The 22,125-nt window shown below is 46.5% G+C and overlaps 2 gene segments (V, D, J or C); both read left to right on the top strand.

The window, feature by feature from the left end:
- Positions 1-22,125, top strand: part of LOC131509574 (T-cell receptor gamma chain C region 5/10-13-like) — a 242,219-nt gene that overhangs the window by 185,567 nt on the left and 34,527 nt on the right.
- Positions 18,750-22,125, top strand: part of LOC131509573 (T cell receptor gamma variable 4-like) — a 34,822-nt gene continuing 31,446 nt past the window's right edge. Inside the window, 2 exon segments of the V gene segment in view lie at positions 18,750-18,955; positions 19,051-19,346. Coding sequence covers positions 18,913-18,955; positions 19,051-19,346 — 339 coding nt within the window.

The following is a 22,125-nucleotide window of genomic DNA, read 5'->3' as shown; positions in this document are numbered from 1 at the left end:
GAACCATGTGGAAATCTGAGATTTTAATTGATTTGGGATGACATCTCGTGAGTGCCTTCATATTTCGCTAATTTCTCTCTCCCTAAACTGTAATACTCAGATCTCGGAGTCACTCCTCTGCAGAGTCGGACAATGAGAGGGTGCCACAAGAGGAAAGGGTTTGGTTGTATTAGAAAATGGGGAAGACGAATGAAGGAACATCCCCTGAAAAGAGCAAAGATAAACTTCTGCGCCAGCTATTCCCACCCCTTCCTGCATATGCTGGAGGTGTTGGCCTTGACCCAGGCCTTCAGTACAAGGTCAGGGTCTTAGTTGGGCTCTTTGAAAAGGAGGTGTGTCTAAATTATAAATCTCCCACCAAAAACACAGAAGGGAGGCAGAGGAGTTAGTGAGCCTGAGGAACCAATTTCCTCGAGATCATTTAGACTTTCTCTTCATTAATCATGTTAGCAATGCCATTAAGCTGTATATAGACTTTGAAATTTCAATTGTAAATGGGTTTAATTCCACTCAGACTTCCCCAAACAGCTTTTTTTTCCTCCCTCCCCCACCCACATATAGTAGTGGGAGTTTTCCTTTTGGGGCTGGAGGATCAGTAACACGTTTTCTTTGCTTTGCTTTGCTTTGCTTTCTGTTTTGGTCTTTTCAATCAGTTGACTAACTTTATAAGAAGGTAACAAACATAGTAATATTTTATTTGTATAATTTTGCTCTATACGGAAGTCAGTCACATAATCTTAAAGTTGAACCACCCCATTTTACAGATGAAAGAATAGAGGTCTAGGGAAGCTGGTCCCCAAATCCCACATGGAGTCACTTTCAAGGAGAAGGGGAAGGCGGAGGGCCCGGGGTCTCGTCCAGGGCTGATGCGTGCACCTGCCCTGAGGATCATTTCCCCCGCAGGAGAGTGAGCGCCAGGCATGGGTGAGGGTGCTGCGAAGTCAGCCACACTGTTTCCTGGGCTTCTGATCAAGGAGTCTCTGCACAGGAACCAGCGGTGGGCGGGGCGGCAACTTAGAAACTGGAGTCAGGAGTTTAATTCCAGTCTCAGCTTTCAAACATTTTGTGGCCCATCTCCAGAGAGTCCTTCACCCTTGATACTATTTGCACCATATTTTATTTGCACATTCTTTAGGGCAGATAGTCAGATTTTTAAATTGCCAGTGTATAAGAGTGCTTTTAATAGAAATAAATGTGGGTCCCAGTGGAAGCCAAAACTACAAATTTTATAGCTGCCACATTTTTAAAAAAGGAAAAAGAATGAGTAAAATTCACTTTAGGACTATTTTTATTTAGTAATCCCAAATATCCAAAGTCATTTCTCACATGCAATGAATATAGAGATTATTAAAGAGATATTTAATCTTCTTTCTATAGTCTCCAGAATATGACTTGTATACTACACAAGCAGCCCATCGTGGCGAGGACTAGTGCACTGGCTACATTTCAAGTGCTCAGTAGCCACATGGGGCTGGTGCCTGATGCTCGTGGCTGCTGCCTTGAGCAGCTCAGATCCTGCCCCAGATGCTTCAGAAGCTCCGCCCCGGATGATCCTTGAAAAGTGCGTCCAGACAGGACAGCTCCTGGGTCTGCACCAGCCTGCCAGCCAGGGGCTCCTTAGCCTCCTGGGTTATGTGCAGTGGACCCACGGAGGGGGCACTGGGGAGAGCCAGGGGTGCTGAGGGCTGACTCAGGGCACCCCAGGAACCCAGAGGTGGTGGAAGGTATCAGGCCTGGAGGGCCTAGATTCAGAGACCTTTATGTGCAGCCGGGGGTGGGAAGGTGGGAGCCAGGCCAGCGCGAGGGGCGTGCGGTTCCCAGACAGCACAGTAATACATGCCCTCGTCATGCTTCTGCATCTTCAGCACCCAAAGGGTACAGGTGCTGCCATCCTTGGCCTCTGTGGCCGTGACATTGTCTGCTTTCTCGACAGATTCCCACTGCACATCCTAATGGAACATGGCCAGTTAGTGAAGCCTTTGGGGGACCTTTCCCTCCTGATGGTGGTACCAGTGGGTGTAGCTGACCTTGGTTCCAGCCGGGCATGGAAGGGTGGCGAGCTGCCCTCACGAGCCATGACCGCAGCCGGCTGCTCCAGCCTGACCTCCTCTGTGCAACCTGCAAAGGGGACCTCCATGAGGCAGGGGAGGCCTAGAGCCTCAGTCACCCTGTGCACCCTGCACCAGGGAGGGAGTCCGGACTTACAGGGAAACAGGAAGGTGCACAGGAGAACAAGGGGACCCAGCATGATTCTACCTCCTGCCAGGTGGACAAAAGCCCAGGGTGACCTTGCAGCGGCACCTGCTAGGAGGTGACTGCAGAAGGCTGATTAGGTTCTGAGCCTCCAGGTGGCCCTGGCAGGTAGTGATGAGAGAGAGGAGGGATGGACTGAAGGGGCCAGAGGGCAGGGACAGGTCTGACCACATGAGGGAGGGGAGAGGGACCACCAATGGTCAGGTGCTGAGAAACACTGAAGAAAGTTGGTGCAGTAAAAGCACCAGCAACAATAATAATCCTGGACTACACTTGAACACTGCACTAATTGGTTTCTGTTCATTGTTTGATTAAATCCTGAAAATAACCCTGTGGGATGAATATTGCTAACCTGGTTGGTATTTTACATAACTCTTCCAAAGCTGCATGCCTAAGGGGAAATAAGTGGGATGACAGCCTGGTCTGGCTGGAGACAAATCTCAAGCCTCAAATGGCCACTAACAGAGCAATGAGGGCGTGGCCTTCCTGGGGGGTGGGGACAAGCTGAGCAGCAATCCCCGCCTAAAAGGCACGCCCCCCCACCCCCATCCCGAGCTGGCACTGGAGCATTGTTCCCAGAAGAGGCATCAGGAGATTAAATGGCCTCACATAACACGATAGCTGTGCAGTCGTGGGCGAGCTGTTTCTCCTCCTTTTCCTCATCTGTCAAAAGGGACCTCGTTCCTTTGCAGGCAGACTGAACAGGAAATGTGAGCAAAGCATGTAGCCTGTCCCAGGTGCATAGACAAGGCTCAGGAAATGTTGGGGACGGGCGTTTCACCTCAACACTGGCCTGGGTGCCGTCGATGATTTCTGGGATCCTCATAGTACAAAACTGTACGGAATATTACTGCTTTGAAAAATCAGGGGCATGTGTGAATGTGTGAGTGTGAGCGTGCGTGTGTGTGTCCAAAGGCAGAAGCCTGCATTGACCCAGGGGCGGTGGAGACCAGGGGGCGGAACCAGGTCCTGCAGTCCCAGGGTCAGATCCTCAGGAATGGTCAAGTCAGGGCCTTGTGAAGGGGCAGCTGAGGAACGCATCTGAAATGAAATTTTGAGAGATAAAGGGAGCATTGACTTCCGACTGAAATGCAAGTTCCTTTTCAGTTATGCCAAGTGTATCAGGGCCTCCTGGGTATAGTTACGGTCATCACATATGATAATTACAGCCTGACCGCCTAGAGGGAGAGGGCAGCTCCAGTCCAAGCTCTGCCACTTGGAAGATGTGAGTCCTTGGGAAAGTCACTGTAAATGGAAATAATAGTACTCTGGAGACAACATCCACCCTGGGCCAGTGATTGGGCCATACTGGTTGCTTTGTAAATAAATCCTATCAGCCTAAATACAATGTAATTCTTATAACAGTTTATTCCTCAAATAACATGTCAAGGTAGTTACAACCGCATTGACAGATCAGCTAATTAGAATCTTAAAATGCTTCACCTGTTCTAGATCATGTAAGTAATGGAGTCTTGATTCAAATCCAAGTCTAATAAATGCCAAAATCCATGACGCTATCGATTCCTAGTAAATAAAAAGTTTTATGTGTTATAATTATATACATATATAGATCATGAAGATGTTATAATTATATATATATATGCATATACACATATATGCATACACCATGAAGACTATTTCAGAGACGTTGCAGAACTCAAAAATGTCTCTCAGGTGCCAGTAAGCAAACAGCATAAACTATTCTTGAAGAGCAGTCCTTCAGGTAATAATGCTGGACCTCGGAACACAGTAGAAATTCTTTTACCTCTTGCATATTACTAGTTGCTTGCCTTTTGTGAAATACTAATTTTTTTTTTTTTTTTTAATTAATTTATTTTTTTTTTTAATATATGAAATTTACTGTCAAATTGGTTTCCATACAACACCCAGTGCTCATCCCAAAAGGTGCCCTCCTCAATACCCATCACCCACCCTGCCCTCCCTCCCACCCCCCATCAACCCTCAGTTTGTTCTCAGTTTTTAACAGTCTCTTATGCTTTGGCTCTCTCCCACTCTAACCTCTTTTTTTTTTTTTTTTTTTCCCTTCCCCTCCCCCATGGGTTTCTGTTACGTTTCTCAGGATCCACATAAGAGTGAAACCATATGGTATCTGTCTTTCTCTGTATGGCTTATTTCACTTAGCATCACACTCTCCAGTTCCATCCATGTTGCTACAAAAGGCCATATTTCATTTTTTCTCATTGCCACGTAATATTCCATTGTGTATATAAACCACAATTTCTTTATCCATTCATCAGTTGATGGACATTTAGGCTCTTTCCATAATTTGGCTATTGTTGAGAGTGCTGCTATAAACATTGGGGTACAAGTGCCCCTATGCATCAGTACTCCTGTATCCCTTGGATAAATTCCTAGCAGTGCTATTGCTGGGTCATAGGGTAGGTCTATTTTTAATTTTCTGAGGAACCTCCACACTGCTTTCCAGAGCGGCTGCACCAATTTGCATTCCCACCAACAGTGCAAGAGGGTTCCCATTTCTCCACATCCTCTCCAGCATCTATAGTCTCCTGATTTGTTCATTTTGGCCACTCTGACTGGCGTGAGGTGGTATCTGAGTGTGGTTTTGATTTGTATTTCCCTGATGAGGAGCGACGTTGAACATCTTTTCATGTGCCTGTTGGCCATCCGGATGTCTTCTTTAGAGAAGTGTCTATTCATGTTTTCTGCCCATTTCTTCACTGGGTTATTTGTTTTTCGGGTGTGGAGTTTGATGAGCTCTTTATAGATTTTGGATACTAGCCCTTTGTCCGATGTGACATTTGCAAATATCTTTTCCCATTCCGTTGGTTGCCTTTTAGTTTTGTTGGTTGTTTCCTTTGCTGTGCAGAAGCTTTTTATCTTCATAAGGTCCCAGTAATTCACTTTTGCTTTTAATTCCCTTGCCTTTGGGGATGTGCCGAGTAAGAGATTGCTACGGCTGAGGTCAGAGAGGTCTTTTCCTGCTTTCTCCTCTAAGGTTTTGATGGTTTCCTGTCTCACATTCAGGTCCTTTATCCATTTTGAGTTTATTTTTGTGAATGGTGTGAGAAAGTGGTCTAGTTTCAACCTTCTGCATGTTGCTGTCCAGTTCTCCCAGCACCATTTGTTAAAGAGACTGTCTTTTTTCCATTGGATGTTCTTTCCTGCTTTGTCAAAAATGAGTTGGCCATACGTTTGTGGGTCTAGTTCTGGGGTTTCTATTTGATTCCATTGGTCTATGTGTCTGTTTTTATGCCAATACCATGCTGTCTTGATGATGACAGCTTTGTAGTAGAGGCTAAAGTCTGGGATTGTGATGCCTCCTGCTTTGGTCTTCTTCTTCAAAATTACTTTGGCTATTCGGGGCCTTTTGTGGTTCCATATGAATTTTAGGATGGCTTGTTCTAGTTTCAAGAAGAATGCTGGTGCAATTTTGATTGGGATTGCATTGAATGTGTAGATAGCTTTGGGTAGTATTGACATTTTGACAATATTTATTCTTCCAATCCATGAGCAGGGAATGTCTTTCCATTTCTTTATATCTTCTTCAATTACCTGCATAAGCTTTCTATAGTTTTCAGCATACAGATCTTTTACATCTTTGGTTAGATTTATTCCTAGGTATTTTATGCTTCTTGGTGCAATTGTGAATGGGATTAGTTTCTTTATTTGTCTTTCTGTGGCTTCATTGTTAGTGTATAAGAATGCAACTGATTTCTGTACATTGATTTTGTATCCTGCAACTTTGCTGAATTCATGTATCAGTTCTAGCAGACTTTTGGTGGAGTCTATCGGATTTTCCATGTATAATATCATGTCATCTGCAAAAAGCGAAAGCTTGACTTCATCTTTGCCAATTTGGATGCCTTTGATTTCTTTTTGTTGTCTGATTGCTGATGCTAGAACTTCCAGCACTATATTAAACAACAGCGGTGAGAGTGGGCATCCCTGTCTTGTTCCTGATCTCAGGGAAAAAGCTCTCAGTTTTTCCCCATTGAGGATGATGTTAGCTGTGGGCTTTTCATAAATGGCTTTTATGATCTTTAAGTATGTTCCTTCTATCCCGACTTTCTCAAGGGTTTTTATTAAGAAAGGGTGCTGGATTTTGTCAAAGGCCTTTTCTGCATCGATTGACAGGATCATATGGTTCTTCTCTTTTTTTTTGTTAATGTGATGTATCACGTTGATCGATTTGCGAATGTTGAACCAGCCCTGCATCCCAGGAATGAATCCCACTTGATCATGGTGAATAATCCTTTTTATATGCTGTTGAATTCGATTTGCTAGTATCTTATTGAGAATTTTTGCATCCATATTCATCAGGGATATTGGCCTGTAGTTCTCTTTTTTTACTGGGTCTCTGTCTGGTTTAGGAATCAAAGTAATACTGGCTTCATAGAATGAGTCTGGAAGTTTTCCTTCCCTTTCTATTTCTTGGAATAGCTTGAGAAGGATAGGTATTATCTCTGCTTTAAATGTCTGGTAGAACTCCCCTGGGAAGCCATCTGGTCCTGGACTCTTATTTGTTGGGAGATTTTTGATAACCGATTCAATTTCTTCGCTGGTTATGGGTCTGTTCAAGCTTTCTATTTCCTCCTGATTGAGTTTTGGAAGAGTGTGGGTGTTTAGGAATTTGTCCATTTCTTCAAGGTTGTCCAATTTGTTGGCATATAATTTTTCATAGTATTCCCTGATAATTGTTTGTATCTCTGAGGGATTGGTTGTAATATTTCCATTTTCATTCATGATTTTATCTATTTGGGTCATCTCCCTTTTCTTTTTGAGAAGCCTGGCTAGAGGTTTGTCAATTTTGTTTATTTTTTCAAAAAACCAACTCTTGGTTTCGTTGATCTGCTCTACAGTTTTTTTAGATTCTATATTATTTATTTCTGCTCTGATCTTTATGATTTCTCTTCTTCTGCTGGGTTTAGGCTGCCTTTGCTGTTCTGCTTCTATTTCCTTTAGGTGTGCTGTTAGATTTTGTATTTGGGATTTTTCTTGTTTCTTGAGATAGGCCTGGATTGCAATGTATTTTCCTCTCAGGACTGCCTTCGCTGCATCCCAAAGCGTTTGGATTGTTGTATTTTCATTTTCGTTTGTTTCCATATATTTTTTAATTTCTTCTCTAATTGCCTGGTTGACCCACTCATTCGTTAGTAGGGTGTTCTTTAACCTCCATGCTTTTGGAGGTTTTCCAGACTTTTTCCTGTGGTTGATTTCAAGCTTCATAGCATTGTGGTCTGAAAGTATGCATGGTATAATTTCAATTCTTGTAAACTTATGAAGGGCTGTTTTGTGACCCAGTATATGATCTATCTTGGAGAATGTTCCATGTGCACTTGAGAAGAAAGTATATTCTGTTGCTTTGGGATGCAGAGTTCTAAATATATCTGTCAAGTCCATCTGATCCAATGTATCATTCAGGGCCCTTGTTTCTTTATTGACTGTGTGTCTAGATGATCTATCCATTTCTGTAAGTGGGGTGTTAAAGTCCCCTGCAATGACCACATTCTTATCAATAAGGTTGCTTATGTTTATGAGTAACTGTTTTATATATCTGGGGGCTCCGGTATTTGGCGCATAGACATTTATAATTGTTAGCTCTTCCTGATGGATAGACCCTGTAATTATTATATAATGCCCTTCTTCATCTCTTGTTACAGCCTTTAATTTAAAGTCTAGTTTGTCTGATATAAGTATGGCTACTCCAGCTTTCTTTTGGCTTCCAGTAGCATGATAAATAGTTCTCCATCCCCTCACTCTCAATCTAAAGGTGTCCTCAGATCTCAAATGAGTCTCTTGTAGACAGCAAATAGATGGGTCTTGTTTTTTTATCCATTCTGATACCCTATGTCTTTTGGTTGGTGCATTTAATCCATTTACATTCAGTGTTATTATAGAAAGATACGGGTTTAGAGTCATTGTGATGTCTGTATGTTTTATGCTTGTAGTGATGTCTCTGGTACTTTGTCTCACAGGATCCCCCTTAGGATCTCTTGTAGGGCTGGTTTCGTGGTGACAAATTCCTTCAGTTTTTGTTTGTTTGGGAAGACCTTTATCTCTCCTTCTATTCTAAATGACAGACTTGCTGGATAAAGGATTCTCGGCTGCATATTTTTTCTGTTTAGCACACTGAAGATATCGTGCCAAGCCTTTCTGGCCTGCCAAGTTTCAAAGGAGAGATCAGTCACGAGTCTTATAGGTCTCCCTTTATATGTGAGGGCACGTTTATCCCTTGCTGCTTTCAGAATTTTCTCTTTATCCTTGTATTTTGCCAGTTTCACTATGATATGTCGTGCAGAAGATCGATTCAAGTTACGTCTGAAGGGAGTTCTCTGTGCCTCTTGGATTTCAATGCCTTTTTCCTTCCCCAGTTCAGGGAAGTTCTCAGCTATAATTTCTTCAAGTACCCCTTCAGCACCTTTCCCTCTCTCTTCCTCCTCTGGGATACCAATTATGCGTATATTATTTCTTTTTAGTGTATCACTTAGTTCTCTAATTTTCCCCTCATACTCCTGGATTTTTTTATCTCTCTTTCTTTCAGCTTCCTCTTTTTCCATAACTTTATCTTCTAGTTCACCTATTCTCTCCTCTGCCTCTTCAATCCGAGCCGTCGTGGTTTCCATTTTGTTTTGCATTTCGTTTAAAGCGTTTTTCAGCTCCTCGTGACTGTGCCTTAGTCCCTTGATCTCTGTAGCAAGAGATTCTCTGCTGTCCTGTATACTGTTTTCAAGCCCAGCGATTAATTTTATGACTATTATTCTAAATTCACTTTCTGTTATATTATTTAAATCCTTTTTGATCAGTTCATTAGCTGTTGTTATTTCCTGGAGATTCTTCTGAGGGGAATTCTTCCGTTTGGTCATTTTGGATAGTCCCTGGAGTGGTGAGGACCTGCAGGGCACTTCCCCCGTGCTGTGGTGTATAACTGGAGTTGGTGGGCGGGGCCGCAGTCCGACCTGATATCTGCCCCCAGCCCACCGCTGGGGCCACAGTCAGACTGGTGTGTGCCTTCTCTTCCCCTCTCCTAGGGGCGGGATTCACTGTGGGGTGGTGTGGCCCGTCTGGTCTACTTGCACACTGCCAGGCTTGTGGTGCTGGGGAGCTGGCGTATTAGCTGGGGTGGTTAGGCAAGGTGCACGGGGGCGGGAGGGGCAGGCTTAGCTCGCTTCTCCTTAGGTGATCCACTTCAGGAGGCGCCCTGTGGCAGCGGGAGGGAGTCAGATCCACTGCCGGAGGTTTGGCTCCGCAGAAGCACAGAGTTGGGTGTTTGCGCGGAGCGAGCAAGTTCCCTGGCAGGAACTGGTTCTCTTTGGGATTTTGGCTGGGGGATGGGCGGGGGAGATGGTGCTGGCGAGCGCCTTTGTTCCCCGCCAAGCTGAGCTCTGCCGTCCGGGGGCTCAGCAGCTCTCCCTCCCTTTGTCCTCCAGCCTTCCCGCTTTCTGAGCAGAGCTGTTAACTTATGACCTCCCAGACGCTAAGTCGCGCTTGCTGTCGGAACACAGTCCGTCCGGCCCCTCCGCTTTTGCCAGCCCAACTCGGGGGCTCTGCTTGGCCGGCGAGCCGCCCCTCCGCCCCGGCTCCCTCCCGCCAGTCCGTGGAGCGCGCACCGCCTCGCCGCCCTTCCTACCCTCTTCCGTGGGCCTCTCGTCTGCGCTTGGCTCCGGAGACTCCGTTCTGCTAATCCTCTGGCGGTTTTCTGGGTTATTTAGGCAGGTATAGGTGGAATCTAAGTGATCAGCAGGACGCGCGGTGAGCCCAGCGTCCTCCTACGCCGCCATCTTCCGGAACTCTGAAATACTAATTTTTTAAAGGCCGTAACAAAATCATTGATCCATTAGATAATAACAAATAATCTTTATTGAATGTCAAACATTGTACATATTGATTCCTTCCTTGTAAGCATAAAGTAGGTGTTCTTCATCCCATTCTGCAGATGAACGGAGGCTTATTAGGGACGTTAGGTAACGTACGGGAGATTGCCTGGCTAAGAAAGAGCACAGCAAGAACTTCAAGTCCACCAGGCTCTTGAAGACTGTGACCACATAACAGGCTTGGATGTTTGTGATGCAGGGATTACTTTCTGTCCTCCTTTTGCTGTCGCTTTGAATGCAAAATGTGATCTTAGAATTTGCATTTATTGTCAATGATGTGCTTCCCACTTAAAAACTAGTCGTTTGCTTGTTACTTACCCTGACTTCTCGCGCCCCCTCCTGGCCAGTTCAGGTATGTCATGCATGTTATAGGCCATCTGTATTCCAGCCCAGGTAAAGTGGAAAATCTTACAACCAAAAACTTTTTTTTGCTAACAAACTATGAAGCAGTGCTATAAGACAGATTCCAACTAGTTTGACAACTTGCCTGTTACTCAGGGGATTGTTTGACTCAGCACTGATGGCACCTTTTCCTGGGGAACACCTTCCTTCCTGCAGAAATCAACACCATCATCAAAACCAAAGCACAAAGCAAATGAAAAACGTGGTCAGCTCAGACCAGTGGCCTATAGTGTGCATTTTGTTAGAGACAAGCCAGTGCAAAAGATAGTAGATGGAGAGCATCTTATAAATGCATAAAGTGATAGTAAGATGGTGAAGAAATATTGATTCAGTATAACAGTTTCCACCCCACAAAGGGAATTCCGAGGGGAAAGAAGAGAGGAGGCAGCAGGATGTGGAAGCTCAGGACCGGCGCCGTGAGCACAGGGAGCATCGGCGGCGAGTCTCATCCGGAGCTGAGCGAACACGAGAGAAGCTGGAGGAAGCCGCGGCCGAATCGCAGGTGCAGGTGTGAGCTCACTACCTGCTCGTGACCGTGAGCGTACCCGCTGCTCCACGTTTTCATCAACACATTCATTTCAGTCACATTAGCAGCACCAGTGACCCCCGGATGACATTCCCAGGGAAATGTGCCTGTCACTGGCGGTGGAGGGATTCATGCAGTGGCTGCAACCAGCGGCAGAAGGAGCAGCACAGAGGAGCAGTGGACAGACGGATGGACAGACACGGATTGACGGGAATGCGATGCCGTTTATATAGATGTAAAGACGCATTATTCACAAGCAATTCTCTGTAGATTTCACAAGTACATAGGACACCAAACATATCAGACAATTCTCACTTGTGCCTGAAGAAATGGGGATTTTACAAGAAGGAGCCGCTTACCTAAAACTCCCAAGCACACCGAGTACACAAGTGGAAAAAGAGGTCTCCTGCCTGGTATTTCTGGGCTCTTCCACTCACTAAACTGAGTCTTTCCTGTAAGAGAATTCACTTGCTGGGAATCCAGGGATTATAAAGTGTAGGACATACCTGCAATGGCCAGCAGGGGGTGCAAGAAGTCAGCGTAAGTAACAAGCAAAGTACCACCGTTTTTAAGCAGGAAGCACAATATTGAGAAAAAGAGGGAAGTATAACCACATCACATTTTGCATTCAAAGCAACAGCTCACTGAGGACAGAAATTAAGCCCCGAATCACAAACATCCAAGAAGTTTACTTAGAGCACAGGCCATGAGACCCTGGCCGACTCGAAGTTCTGGCTGTGCTCTTTCTCAGCTAGGCAAGCTCAAATACACCTCTGTCTCATCCACAGAATGGGATGAGTAATACCCAAGGAATTGCAAGGAAGGAAGGAATATGTGCAGTGTTTGACATTCAATAGGTTATTTGGTATTATTTAAGGGATCAATGATTGCCGTTATGACCTCCAAACTACTGGTCATCACAAAAAGCAAACTACTACTAATTCAGCAGTGCTAGAAGAATCTCTACTACGTTCAGGAGTCCAGCACTGTCACCCGAATGACTGCTCTTCAAGAATAGCTCATGCTCTTTGCTTACTGGCATGTGAGAGAAATTCTCAAGTTCTGCGACCTCTTTGGAATTTTCCTTATGGCCCTTTACTTTTTAGAGCTTAAAAGAAACTATATGTACACATGGAATTCTACTTATATGCAGTGGATGCTGTGACGGGTTTTGGACTCTGTTAGACTTGGGTTTGAGTCAAGGCTCCTTGACTGACTTGCATGACCCTGAGCAGGTGAAATGTCTTCAGACTCCAATTAGTTGGTCTGTCAGATGTGGTTGTTAGAAGTACCTTGACGTGTTATTACAAGGAACAAATGGTCATAAGAATTACACTTAAGACTGCCTGATCGTATTTATTTACAAAGCAACCACCTTGGCCGGATCTCTTGCCCTTAGTGGATGATGTCTCCAGAGTAAGCTTTACTATCCCCATTCACAGTGACTTTCCCAAGGACACACATCCTCCAAGTGGCAGGGCTTGGCCTGGAGCTGTCATTCTGTCCTTGTCAATGTAATAAATCTTCACAGACTCAGGAGGTGTCATTCAGAGCTTTCAAATGTCCCTGTTGGGCAGCTCCATGCTGAGAAGGACCTCTCCCCTCAGCCACCATGTGTCAGATCACAGCGTTGGCTTCCCAGAGAGCTGGGGCCCCTGGCTGGGCCCCACGACTGGACCACTCACCAGACAAGTGGGTCTGGAAGGCTGACCATACGTGGAGGCGTCTGAACGGGCAGGTCCCTGAAGGCCGCGTGCACCTGGCAGCCACGGAGCCCGTGGGAAAGGCAGGCAGGATGTGGAGCTTTGGCTGAGGTTTCCGGGCTGCCCTCAAGTCTTCTGGAAAGTGCCCTGGCCCAGCCCCGCCCCGGCACCAGCAGGGGATGGGGCTGCTTTCTGGGAAGCTGCGGGAGGCCCCAGCAGCACCGGGCCCGGAAGAGTGAACAGGGCCCTAGTGAGGCTTCCTCTCTCCCCCACTGTCAGCCCCTGTTTTAGTCCAGTGTGTTCAGTAGTGATTTGCATAAAGTCACGTTCCCATCCATGTCCCAGCCCAGACTGCGTGAGAATTCTGTTCATGACAGTTTCTTCTAATCTTCTATGCAAGGAACACAGAATGTAATTCAGTGTTGTTGACACCCTGATAATAATATTCTAAAACATATGGTATCTCATACACGTATATTAAATATATAGCATCTTCTAAGCCTTTCTCCAAGTACTCTCCATACAGAGGCACGTGGTCATTATGAACACTACTGATCTGTGTCACTGTGGTCACAAAACAGCACAGAGAGACCCATTTCAAGGTCATGATATCGTAGGACATTCTAATAATTCATGATAGACTATTTCTCACACTGTCACTAGGTAACACCTCACAAGCAGCTGATAGAAATACAAGGTGTGCATGTGATGACCTTGTCCCCCAGGGCCGCAATGTTGGGGACAGTTCTATCACTGCCATCATCATTCTGATCACTTGATATGTGGCAGGTGCGATCATCAGGAGACACCCAAGGAGTAAACGTACATTTGTGAGCTTGGGCCCATCCTTCCCCCTTAGCACAGACCACAGGCCTGCATCCCATAGGCCCCAGGGGACAGAAAAGAGAAGCAGAGAGAAGAAGGGACGATGGACAGAAGAGGCTCCTATGAAAAGGGCGCTGAGAGGACAGGAAGTGGTCATCAGAAGACAGGGAAATACACAGATGTCAGAATAACAAAGAATTTCAAGTAGCTACTGTGACCATTGAAGGAGAGGTAGAGAGAGAGAGTGGAAAGTCAATAAGAGAGAGAGAGAAATAGAAATAGAAACTGGGTGTTAGAGATGGCCAAACAGATGTAGGGAGGCAGATACGCAGACACAGATAAGAGACATGTAGAGAGAAACAGAGAGGGAGAGAGATCAGGAGGAGACAGAGGAGAGATAGAGAGAAATAAAGAAGGAGGAGAGCCGGCTGGAAAGGGAGACGTGGAGAGAAAGATGCAGAGGAACGGATGGCAACAGGAAATGAGAAAGGCGAAGAGCTAGACACAGGGAGACAGAGGGATGTCAGGAGGGGACAAGGACACAGAAGGGCAGCGGGAGCAGCGCCAGTGCAGGTGACAGAGCTGTGACCCCCCCCCCCCCGGGTGACACGTGTCCGAATCCAGTGTCTCATGAGGGGCTGCAGGAGGGCGATTCCCTCCTTCTCCAGTTCTCTCTAATTTCTCCCGCACATACTGGTCCTGAACCCATGAAGTGAAGCTGTCGTTCGTCAGCTCTGTGCTGTCCTGAAACATAGTTTGTATGGAGACGGGTGCGTACGTGGTGACTCTGTACTATTGTGTCATTTCTGGTTTCAGTCATTTCTCACCTGAGCCCTGGTGCTCGTGGTAAGAAATGGTGTTTGATCCCACAGCATCGATGCCAGGAGTGCTCAGAGTTCCGGGTTATTATGGCTTTCACTTTTCTCAGTGGGTATCTTCAAAGGGAGTAATTTTCAGGGACGAGGATTCAATTATAGATCACAGTTTTGCTAATCCTTAAAAATTGTATATTTGCATTTTCCCCTTATACTGACATCTTGCTAAGTAATGCTCTCAACATGAATTTAAAAATACGAATATAAACAAATTGTAATCACCACTAACAACACTAAGCCCACAGGATGCAATTTAAGATTTTTTCATTCTCTCCCTCTCCCCTCACCCCCTCTAGGGCACCTTGTTCTCATGAATAAACTCTGAGGCCAATACTGAGCTCTTTTTTGTGCTGTAGCTTATAGCTTCTGTAACATTCTGGTGGAGGAGATTTCTCCTGTTGGTTTTGGTTTTTTAAGAATTACCCTTCCACTCTAGTGTGATACATGGTATACATTCTTAATTTTGAAACCATGCCCCATCTGGCCCAGCAAGGGATTTTCCCGGACCGCAGACACTCACGCTTGCCTGGGACAGTCGGCTCTTGGAGCTGTTCCTGCGACAGCCTCGTGTCCCCTGCACGTGGTCCCTGGGCAGAGGATGGTCAGCCAGAGTCCCTGCCCTTCCTCCCTTCCCAGCTTCTGCGATGACACCTGTTATTGTACTCTTTTTGATTACAGCCATCTATCAGGTGTGAGGTGCCAGCTCAATGTGGATTTGATTTACATTTCCCTGAATTCCAGGTAAACAACAAAATCATTGTAGTTTATGTCCAAATATCGCATTGCATTTTGCAATTTCCTGTAAATCTGACAACCTTTGTGAGGCTGCCTTTTTACTTGAGGAGGAAATTCTCTATCAAGTTAATTTGTTATGAGTGCACACACACACACACACACACACACACATTTACCTTTGAGAAGGGTCCAATGCAGACCAACATAACTGATCCTAATTTCTTCTAATAAAGCTGGTTCAATGATTATCAGATTTGCTCAGCTGTTTTCCAAAGTCCAATGTGAGGAATGTCTTAAGGAGCCTGACGGTCGTCATCTGTTGACTGGGAACACTAATGTGTGCCTCACAGAACTTTACAACTCTCAAGGGTTACGAAAATAACGTTTATGTTTGAAAAAGGGCTTGGTCCCAGCGTTGAGATGTAGTGGTTGCTCTGATGTAGATACTGAATTAGAAATGACAGGTTCACTCAATGTGATGTGTTCACGGTACTGAGGAGGGACAGGGGTTCGAATCCTGCCTCAGCTGCTCATGATCTTGTTATATTGAAGGAATCACCTGCTTTTGGGAGCTGTTCTCTCATCTTTAAAGATGAGAAACAATGAGGCATCTGGAATGAGGGTTTTCTTCTTCAGCTTGAAGTGTTTAAAGTTCTGTGATTCTGTAGCAAAGTATGAATGTCCAGGATGCTACCCATGATTTAGTTTTTAAAAAATGGGATTATTAATCTAACAAATGAGAAATAAATTTTAGAAAAAATGTGGATTCAACACAAAGTGTTATAAACATGTAAATGGAAGAAAAAAGGAAGAATATTTTATGGACAGTCCACTCATCAAAATATATCAATGTCTTTCCTCTTTTGGGCTTTCGGGCTTGTCCCGTTCACCGAAAGTTGACGTCATGTCTGCATCCATTTATTCCACGTGACGAAGGGAAGCTGTCACACTGGACAAGATCTCAGACTCTCTGCTGGGCGGAGGGGAGCTGCCCCAGGTGAGGCGAGCACGCCAGCCTCTCAGAGGTTAACCGAGCAGGTCCAAGCTTCAGCACCTGGCCCTCTGCACAGGGTCTGCCTGAGTCCACACCTGCTGTGACCCAGCCGCCTCTCCCCTGGGGCTGAGGTCTGGGGCCATCAGAGCAGCTTCATTCAGGCAGCAGCGGGATGACCTGGGGGGACAGGACGTCCTGCTCCCTCAAGTGCAGCGTAATTTCTCTCTTCCTGGAGTCAGTGGGGTCCTGATCAGAACCCTCCACTCTCCACATAAGGGTGGCTACTCTTTCTCTCTTGCTGAAGAGTTTTCCCTATTATTTCTTTAAACATGAGCATCTTTTAAGAAATATGACTTTTAGTGCCACTTAGAGAAGAGCAGGCACACCCCACAGCAGGAAAAGTAGAGGAAAGGTGAACAATGGTCACCTGCTGACATACATCTCCAGGCCCAGGATGGAGCCGCTCTTGCCCAGGGTCCCAGGTCAGCAAGCAGGACAACACCTCACCAACTGAATGCTACATGTCCTTGTCAATGCTGCCCTTGACCAGAAACAGTATATCCCAGCCAGCCGGTCCCCATCACCAGGAATCTGTAATGATTTCCCTGTTCTAAATAGGATCAGATATGCACCCCAGCCAATCAGCCTGAGCCAAAAGCTCTCTCCTTATTCCCTCAGTGACTTGCTAGCCTTGTAGGGAGATCCCTGAACCCCACCTAATCCTGCCTGTTCCCCCTTGGCTGCTTCTAAGGCTCTATAGACTCCCTCTTGCCCAAATCCCTGGGGAACGGTGTCCACTGCTTGTGAGGCACTGAACGTCCCAAACCGTGGATTATTCTTCTTTCAATAAAGGACATCACAGTCTACAAACTAAATTGTTTCACTTTTGCCATTTGACACACCCAAGAGAGTATTTGGAGCTGGAGGTTGGAGACAGACTTCATTACCCACTAAGGATGGTCATGGCCAACAATTTTTGGCCTTTAGTTTGAGCAGTATTTGAACAAACATGGTAAAAGTCATTGAGAGAAACAGATTTTTGAATGCTGACCATGTGAAATAAGATTTGTTTTCATAAAAGAAGAGAAGGTTGTGGATTTTCTCCCCCAAAGTAAGATTTTCCTATCAGTGAAAATCTAGGAAATAGAGAAAGCAGGAAGAAAAATGTCACCCAGTTTGTCACCACCCACACTGCTCACCTTCTATATTGATACTCTTTCCACCTGCCGTTTTGCTGGTCAGATGTCTCCCCCATTGTCACTCTCTGTTCCACTTAACACTTAATAAGCACAGCTGCCCTAGACACCTGTTGAGGGTCTGAATGATGGGCCTGGAATATTCTTTTAGCAGAATATTCCAGTCAACACCTCACCAACTCAGCACTACCCCAACCTGCATTTTGGGACACATGAGCCTTAAATCCTGGTTATAGCTCAGCATGTCTACCCTCCAGTTTTACCAGGAAGAGGAGCACGGGAGCTGGGTCTGGTCATGGGTGCTGCAGGACCCAGCCCTCCAGCCCAGCCAAGTCCCCTTAACTGATGTCCTCACTGCCCTCTCCCTCCAGGAGATCAGGCTATAATGAGTATAACTAATTATCATAACTATACCCAGGAAGCCTTGCTATACTTGCCATAAATGAAAAGGAATATTCGTTTCAGTTGGAAGTCAATGCAAACTTTATCTCTCAAAATTTCATTTCAGACACATTCTTCAGCTGCCCCTTCACAAGGCACCGCCTTTAGCATTTCTGAGGATCTGACCCTGGGACTGCAGGACCTGGTCCCACCGCCTGATCTACACCGCCCCTGGGTCAATGCAGGCTTCTTCCTTTGGATGCACACACACACACACACACACACACACACACAGGTGTGCCCATGCAAGCCAACATCCCTTTTTTTCAAAACTAATCCTATGCTATGAGAAAACATCTACTGCCCAGAAAACTACTGCCAATAGTCCAGTGTTGAGGTGAAACGCCCGTCCCCAACATTTCCTGAGCCTTGTCTATGCACCTGGGACAGGCTACACGCTTTGCTCACATTTCCTGTTCAGTCTGCCTGCAAACGAACGAGGTCCCTTTTGACAGATGAAGAACAGGAGGAGAAACAGCTCACCCACGACTGCACAGCTATCGTGTTATGTGAGGGCATTTAATCTCCTGATGCCACCTCTGGGGACAATGCTCCAGTGCCTGCTCGGGAGCCCCGTGCCTTTTAGGGGGGAATTGCTGCTCTGCTTGTCCCTGCCCCCCAGGGAGGCCGCACACCCATTGCTCTGTGAGTGCCAGGTGGCCATTTGAGGCTTGGGATTTGTCTCCAGCCAGACCCGGCTGTCATCCCACCTGATTCGCCTTAGGCATGCGGCCTTGGAAGAGACACTGAGCAGAAACCTATTAGTGCTCTGCTCAAACAAAGTCGATGTCCAATCAAAAATTGCTATTATTAGTGGTGCTATTATTAGTATTAGAACTGCACCAAAGTTCTTCAGTGTTTCTTAGCACCCTGACCACTGGTGGTCCCTCTCCCCCTTGTGGTCAGACCTGTCCCTGCCCTCAGGCTCCTCCCTCCCTCCTCCCTTCCTCCTCCCTCCAGCCTCCCTCTCACCAGTGCCTGCAGGTGCCTCAGGGAAGCAGAGCTCAGAGCCTAACCTGCCCTCTGCCACCCATCCAGTCAGTCTCCGTCCAGCAGGTGCAGCTGGGAGGTCACCCTGGGCTTCTCCCCACCAGCGGGGAAGCAGAACCATGCTGGGTCCCCTCGCCTTCCTGTGCGCCCTCCTGTTTCCAGGTAGGTCCCGACTCCTTCCCTGGTGCGGGGTGACCCTGGTGCGGGGTGAGCTGAGGCTCCTATCTTTCTCCGTCTCACCGCTGTCCCCCTTGCAGGTGGCGTGGCAGCGATCAGTCTGACTCAGCAGGCTGTGGTCGTGGGGCGTGTGGGCAGCTCGGCCACCCTGTCCTGCCAAGCCAGAGCCTCCGTCAGCTACATCCACTGGTACCTCCACCAGGAGGGGACTGACCCCAAGAGGATCCTCATGCTGGACATGTCAAGGTTATATGTGCAGAGGTATGGGGGCTTGGAAGTGGACAAAATCGATGCCAAGAAAGGCAAGGAAAGCAACAGCTGTGAACTGTCAGTGAAGAAGCTGCAGAAGAGCGACGAGGGCGTGTACTACTGTGCTGCCTGGGAAGCTCACAGCCCCGCACCCTGCTCTGCTCCCTGAGCAAAAAGTCTCGCTCTCCCAGGGCGCTCCAGGCCCGGACCTCCCAGGGTTGCTGGGTCCCTGGGGCTTCCTGGGGTCAACGGTCAGTACCCCTGACACCCACGCCCCCTCCGCGGGTCCACTGCGCATAACCCAGGAGGCTAAGGAGCCCCTGGTGGGCAGCCTGGTGCAGAACGAGGGAGCTGTCCAGTCTGGAGGCACTTTGTTTTTAATGTTTATTTATTCTTTTTTTTTTAAGGTTTATTTATTTTTGAGAGAGAGACAGAGAGAGGAAGGGTCAGAGAGAGAGGGACAAACAGAATCTGAAGCAGGCTCCAGGCTCCGAGCTGTCAGCACAGAGAACAATGCGAGGCTCGAACTCACGAACCGCGAGATCATGAGCTGCAGTCGGACGCTTAACCGACTGAGCCACCCAGGCGCCCCAAATGTTTATTTATTCTTGAGAGAAAGAGGGAGAGAGAGGGAGAGAGACCGAGTATGATTGGGGGCGGGGCAGAGCGCAAGAGGGACTCTGAGCTATCAGCACAGAGCCCTAGGTGGAGCTCGAACTCACCAACCATGAGATCATGATCTGAGCCAAAGTCAGACACTTAGCAAACTGAGCCTCCCAGGCCCACCTACAGACACTTTTCTAAAGATTGTCCAGGGTGGAGCTTCTGAAGCATCTGGAGCAGGATCTGAGCTGCTCAAGGCAGCAGCCACGAGCACCAGGCACCAGCCCCATGTGGCTACTGAGCACTTGAAATGTAGCCACTTGCACTAGTCCATGCCACGATGGGCTGCTTGTGTAGCATACAAATCATATTCTGGAGACTATAAAAAAAAGATGAAATAAATCCTTAAAAATTTCTATATTGACTGCACACTGAAATACTATTTTGGATATCATTCACTAAATAAAATTTGTCCCAGAATTATTTCTTTAACTTTGTTTATAACACAGCAGTTAGGAAATTATTAATTTGTCTCTCAAATTCTGTCTTACACTTATTTCTATTGAACAGAGCTGTGACGGATGGCCATTTAAGATTCTGACCACATCCCCTGAAGAATGCAAGAATAAATTATCGTGCAAATAATTTCAAGGCCGAGAGACTCTCTGGGGATTCCGCACAAAATGGGTGCAAGCCGAGACTGGAAGGCAGCTCCTGACTCGTTTCTAAGTTGCCGCCCCGCCCACTGCTGGTTCCTGTGCAGAGAGAGAGACTCCTTGATCAGAAGCCCAGGCAACAGTGTGGCTGACTTCACAGCACCCTCACCCATGCCTGGCGCTCACTCTCCTGCGGGGGAAATGATCCTCAGGGCAGGTGCACGCATCAGCCCTGGACGAGACCCCGGGCCCTCCGCCTTCCCCTTCTCCTTGAAAGTGACTCCATATGGGATTTGGGGACCAGCTTCCCTGGACCTTTGTTCTCTCATCTGTAAAGTGAGGAGGTTTAACTGCTACAGTTGTGTGACTGATTTCTGTATTAAAGCACAATTATACCAAAAATATATCACTATGTTCACTAACTTCTTATAAAGTTAGTCAACTTCTTGACCAAAAGAAAAAAAAAGAAAAAAGAAAGAAAAGAAATTAAAGAAAAGAAAAGCTATTTACTGATTCTCTGGCCCCAAACAGAAAGGCCCTGCTGTGTGGGGGGAAGATAAAACTCTCTGAGGAGGTCTAAGCTGAATTAAATGAATTTTCAATTGAAAATTCCAACTTTATGTGACATAATAGCATTGGCAAAAATGATTAATGAAAGGGAAGTCTAAATGACTGGAAGTAAATTGGTTTCTCAGATTTGCTAAATCTTCCTCTGTCTCGATGAGCTTCTGTTTTTGTGGATGAAGATTTATATTTAAGACATGCCTGTCTGTGAAGGAGCCCAAACAACATCTGGACCCTCTACTGAAGTCCCGGGTCAAGGTTAAGGCCTCCAGCAAGTGCAGGAAGTGTGTGAGGGGGGGAGGGTTTGAGGGGGCAGAAAGTCACCTTCCCTCCCTCTTGGGGGTGGTCCCCCCATTTGTCCTCCCCATTTCCTAATACAACCGAACCCTCTCGTCTTGCTGCACCTTCTCAGTGCCTGACTCCACAGAGGGGTGACTCTGAGATCTGGTTATTATAGTTTAGTTAGAGAGAAGTGAGATAAATATGAAGACACTCTCATGAGAAATGATTCCAAGTCCATGTCAATCTCAGTTTTCCACGTGGATCCATTGTGCTTTTGATGTGCATCCTGAGAGGACAGTGGCCTTGTACAGGGGGGAAACACCCCCTATGGGGAGGAGGAAACAAGTCTATGTTTGGAGTCATTTCTTCCTCCCGCCCTTCTCCTTTTGGCTAAGGTGAGCTTCACCCAGGACACTTTGGCCACACAAACCAGCCAGAGGCCAACCAGTCCATACAGAGAAGTATGGCTTGTTACGAACACTACTGACCTGCCTCACTGTGGTCACAAAACAACATAGAGAAACCCATTACGAGGTCATGAAATCGTAGGACATTATAATAAATCACGATAAAGAAACTATTTCTCACACTGTCACTAGGTAACACCTCACAACCAGCTGATAGAAATATAAGCACTCGTGTGCATGTGATGACCTTGTCCCCCAGGGCAGCAATGTTGGGGACAGTTCTGTCACTGCCATTATCGTTCTGATCACTTGATATGTGGCAGGTGCGATCATCAGGAGACACTGAAGGAGTAAACGTACATTTGTGAGCTTGGGCCCATCCTGCCCCCTTAGC

This window comes from Neofelis nebulosa, chromosome 4 (assembly GCF_028018385.1).
Source record: "Neofelis nebulosa isolate mNeoNeb1 chromosome 4, mNeoNeb1.pri, whole genome shotgun sequence".
NCBI classification, from domain to species: domain Eukaryota; kingdom Metazoa; phylum Chordata; class Mammalia; order Carnivora; family Felidae; genus Neofelis; species Neofelis nebulosa.
The sequence above is the reverse complement of the archived record's forward strand: the minus strand, read 5'-3'. Positions and strand labels throughout refer to the sequence as shown.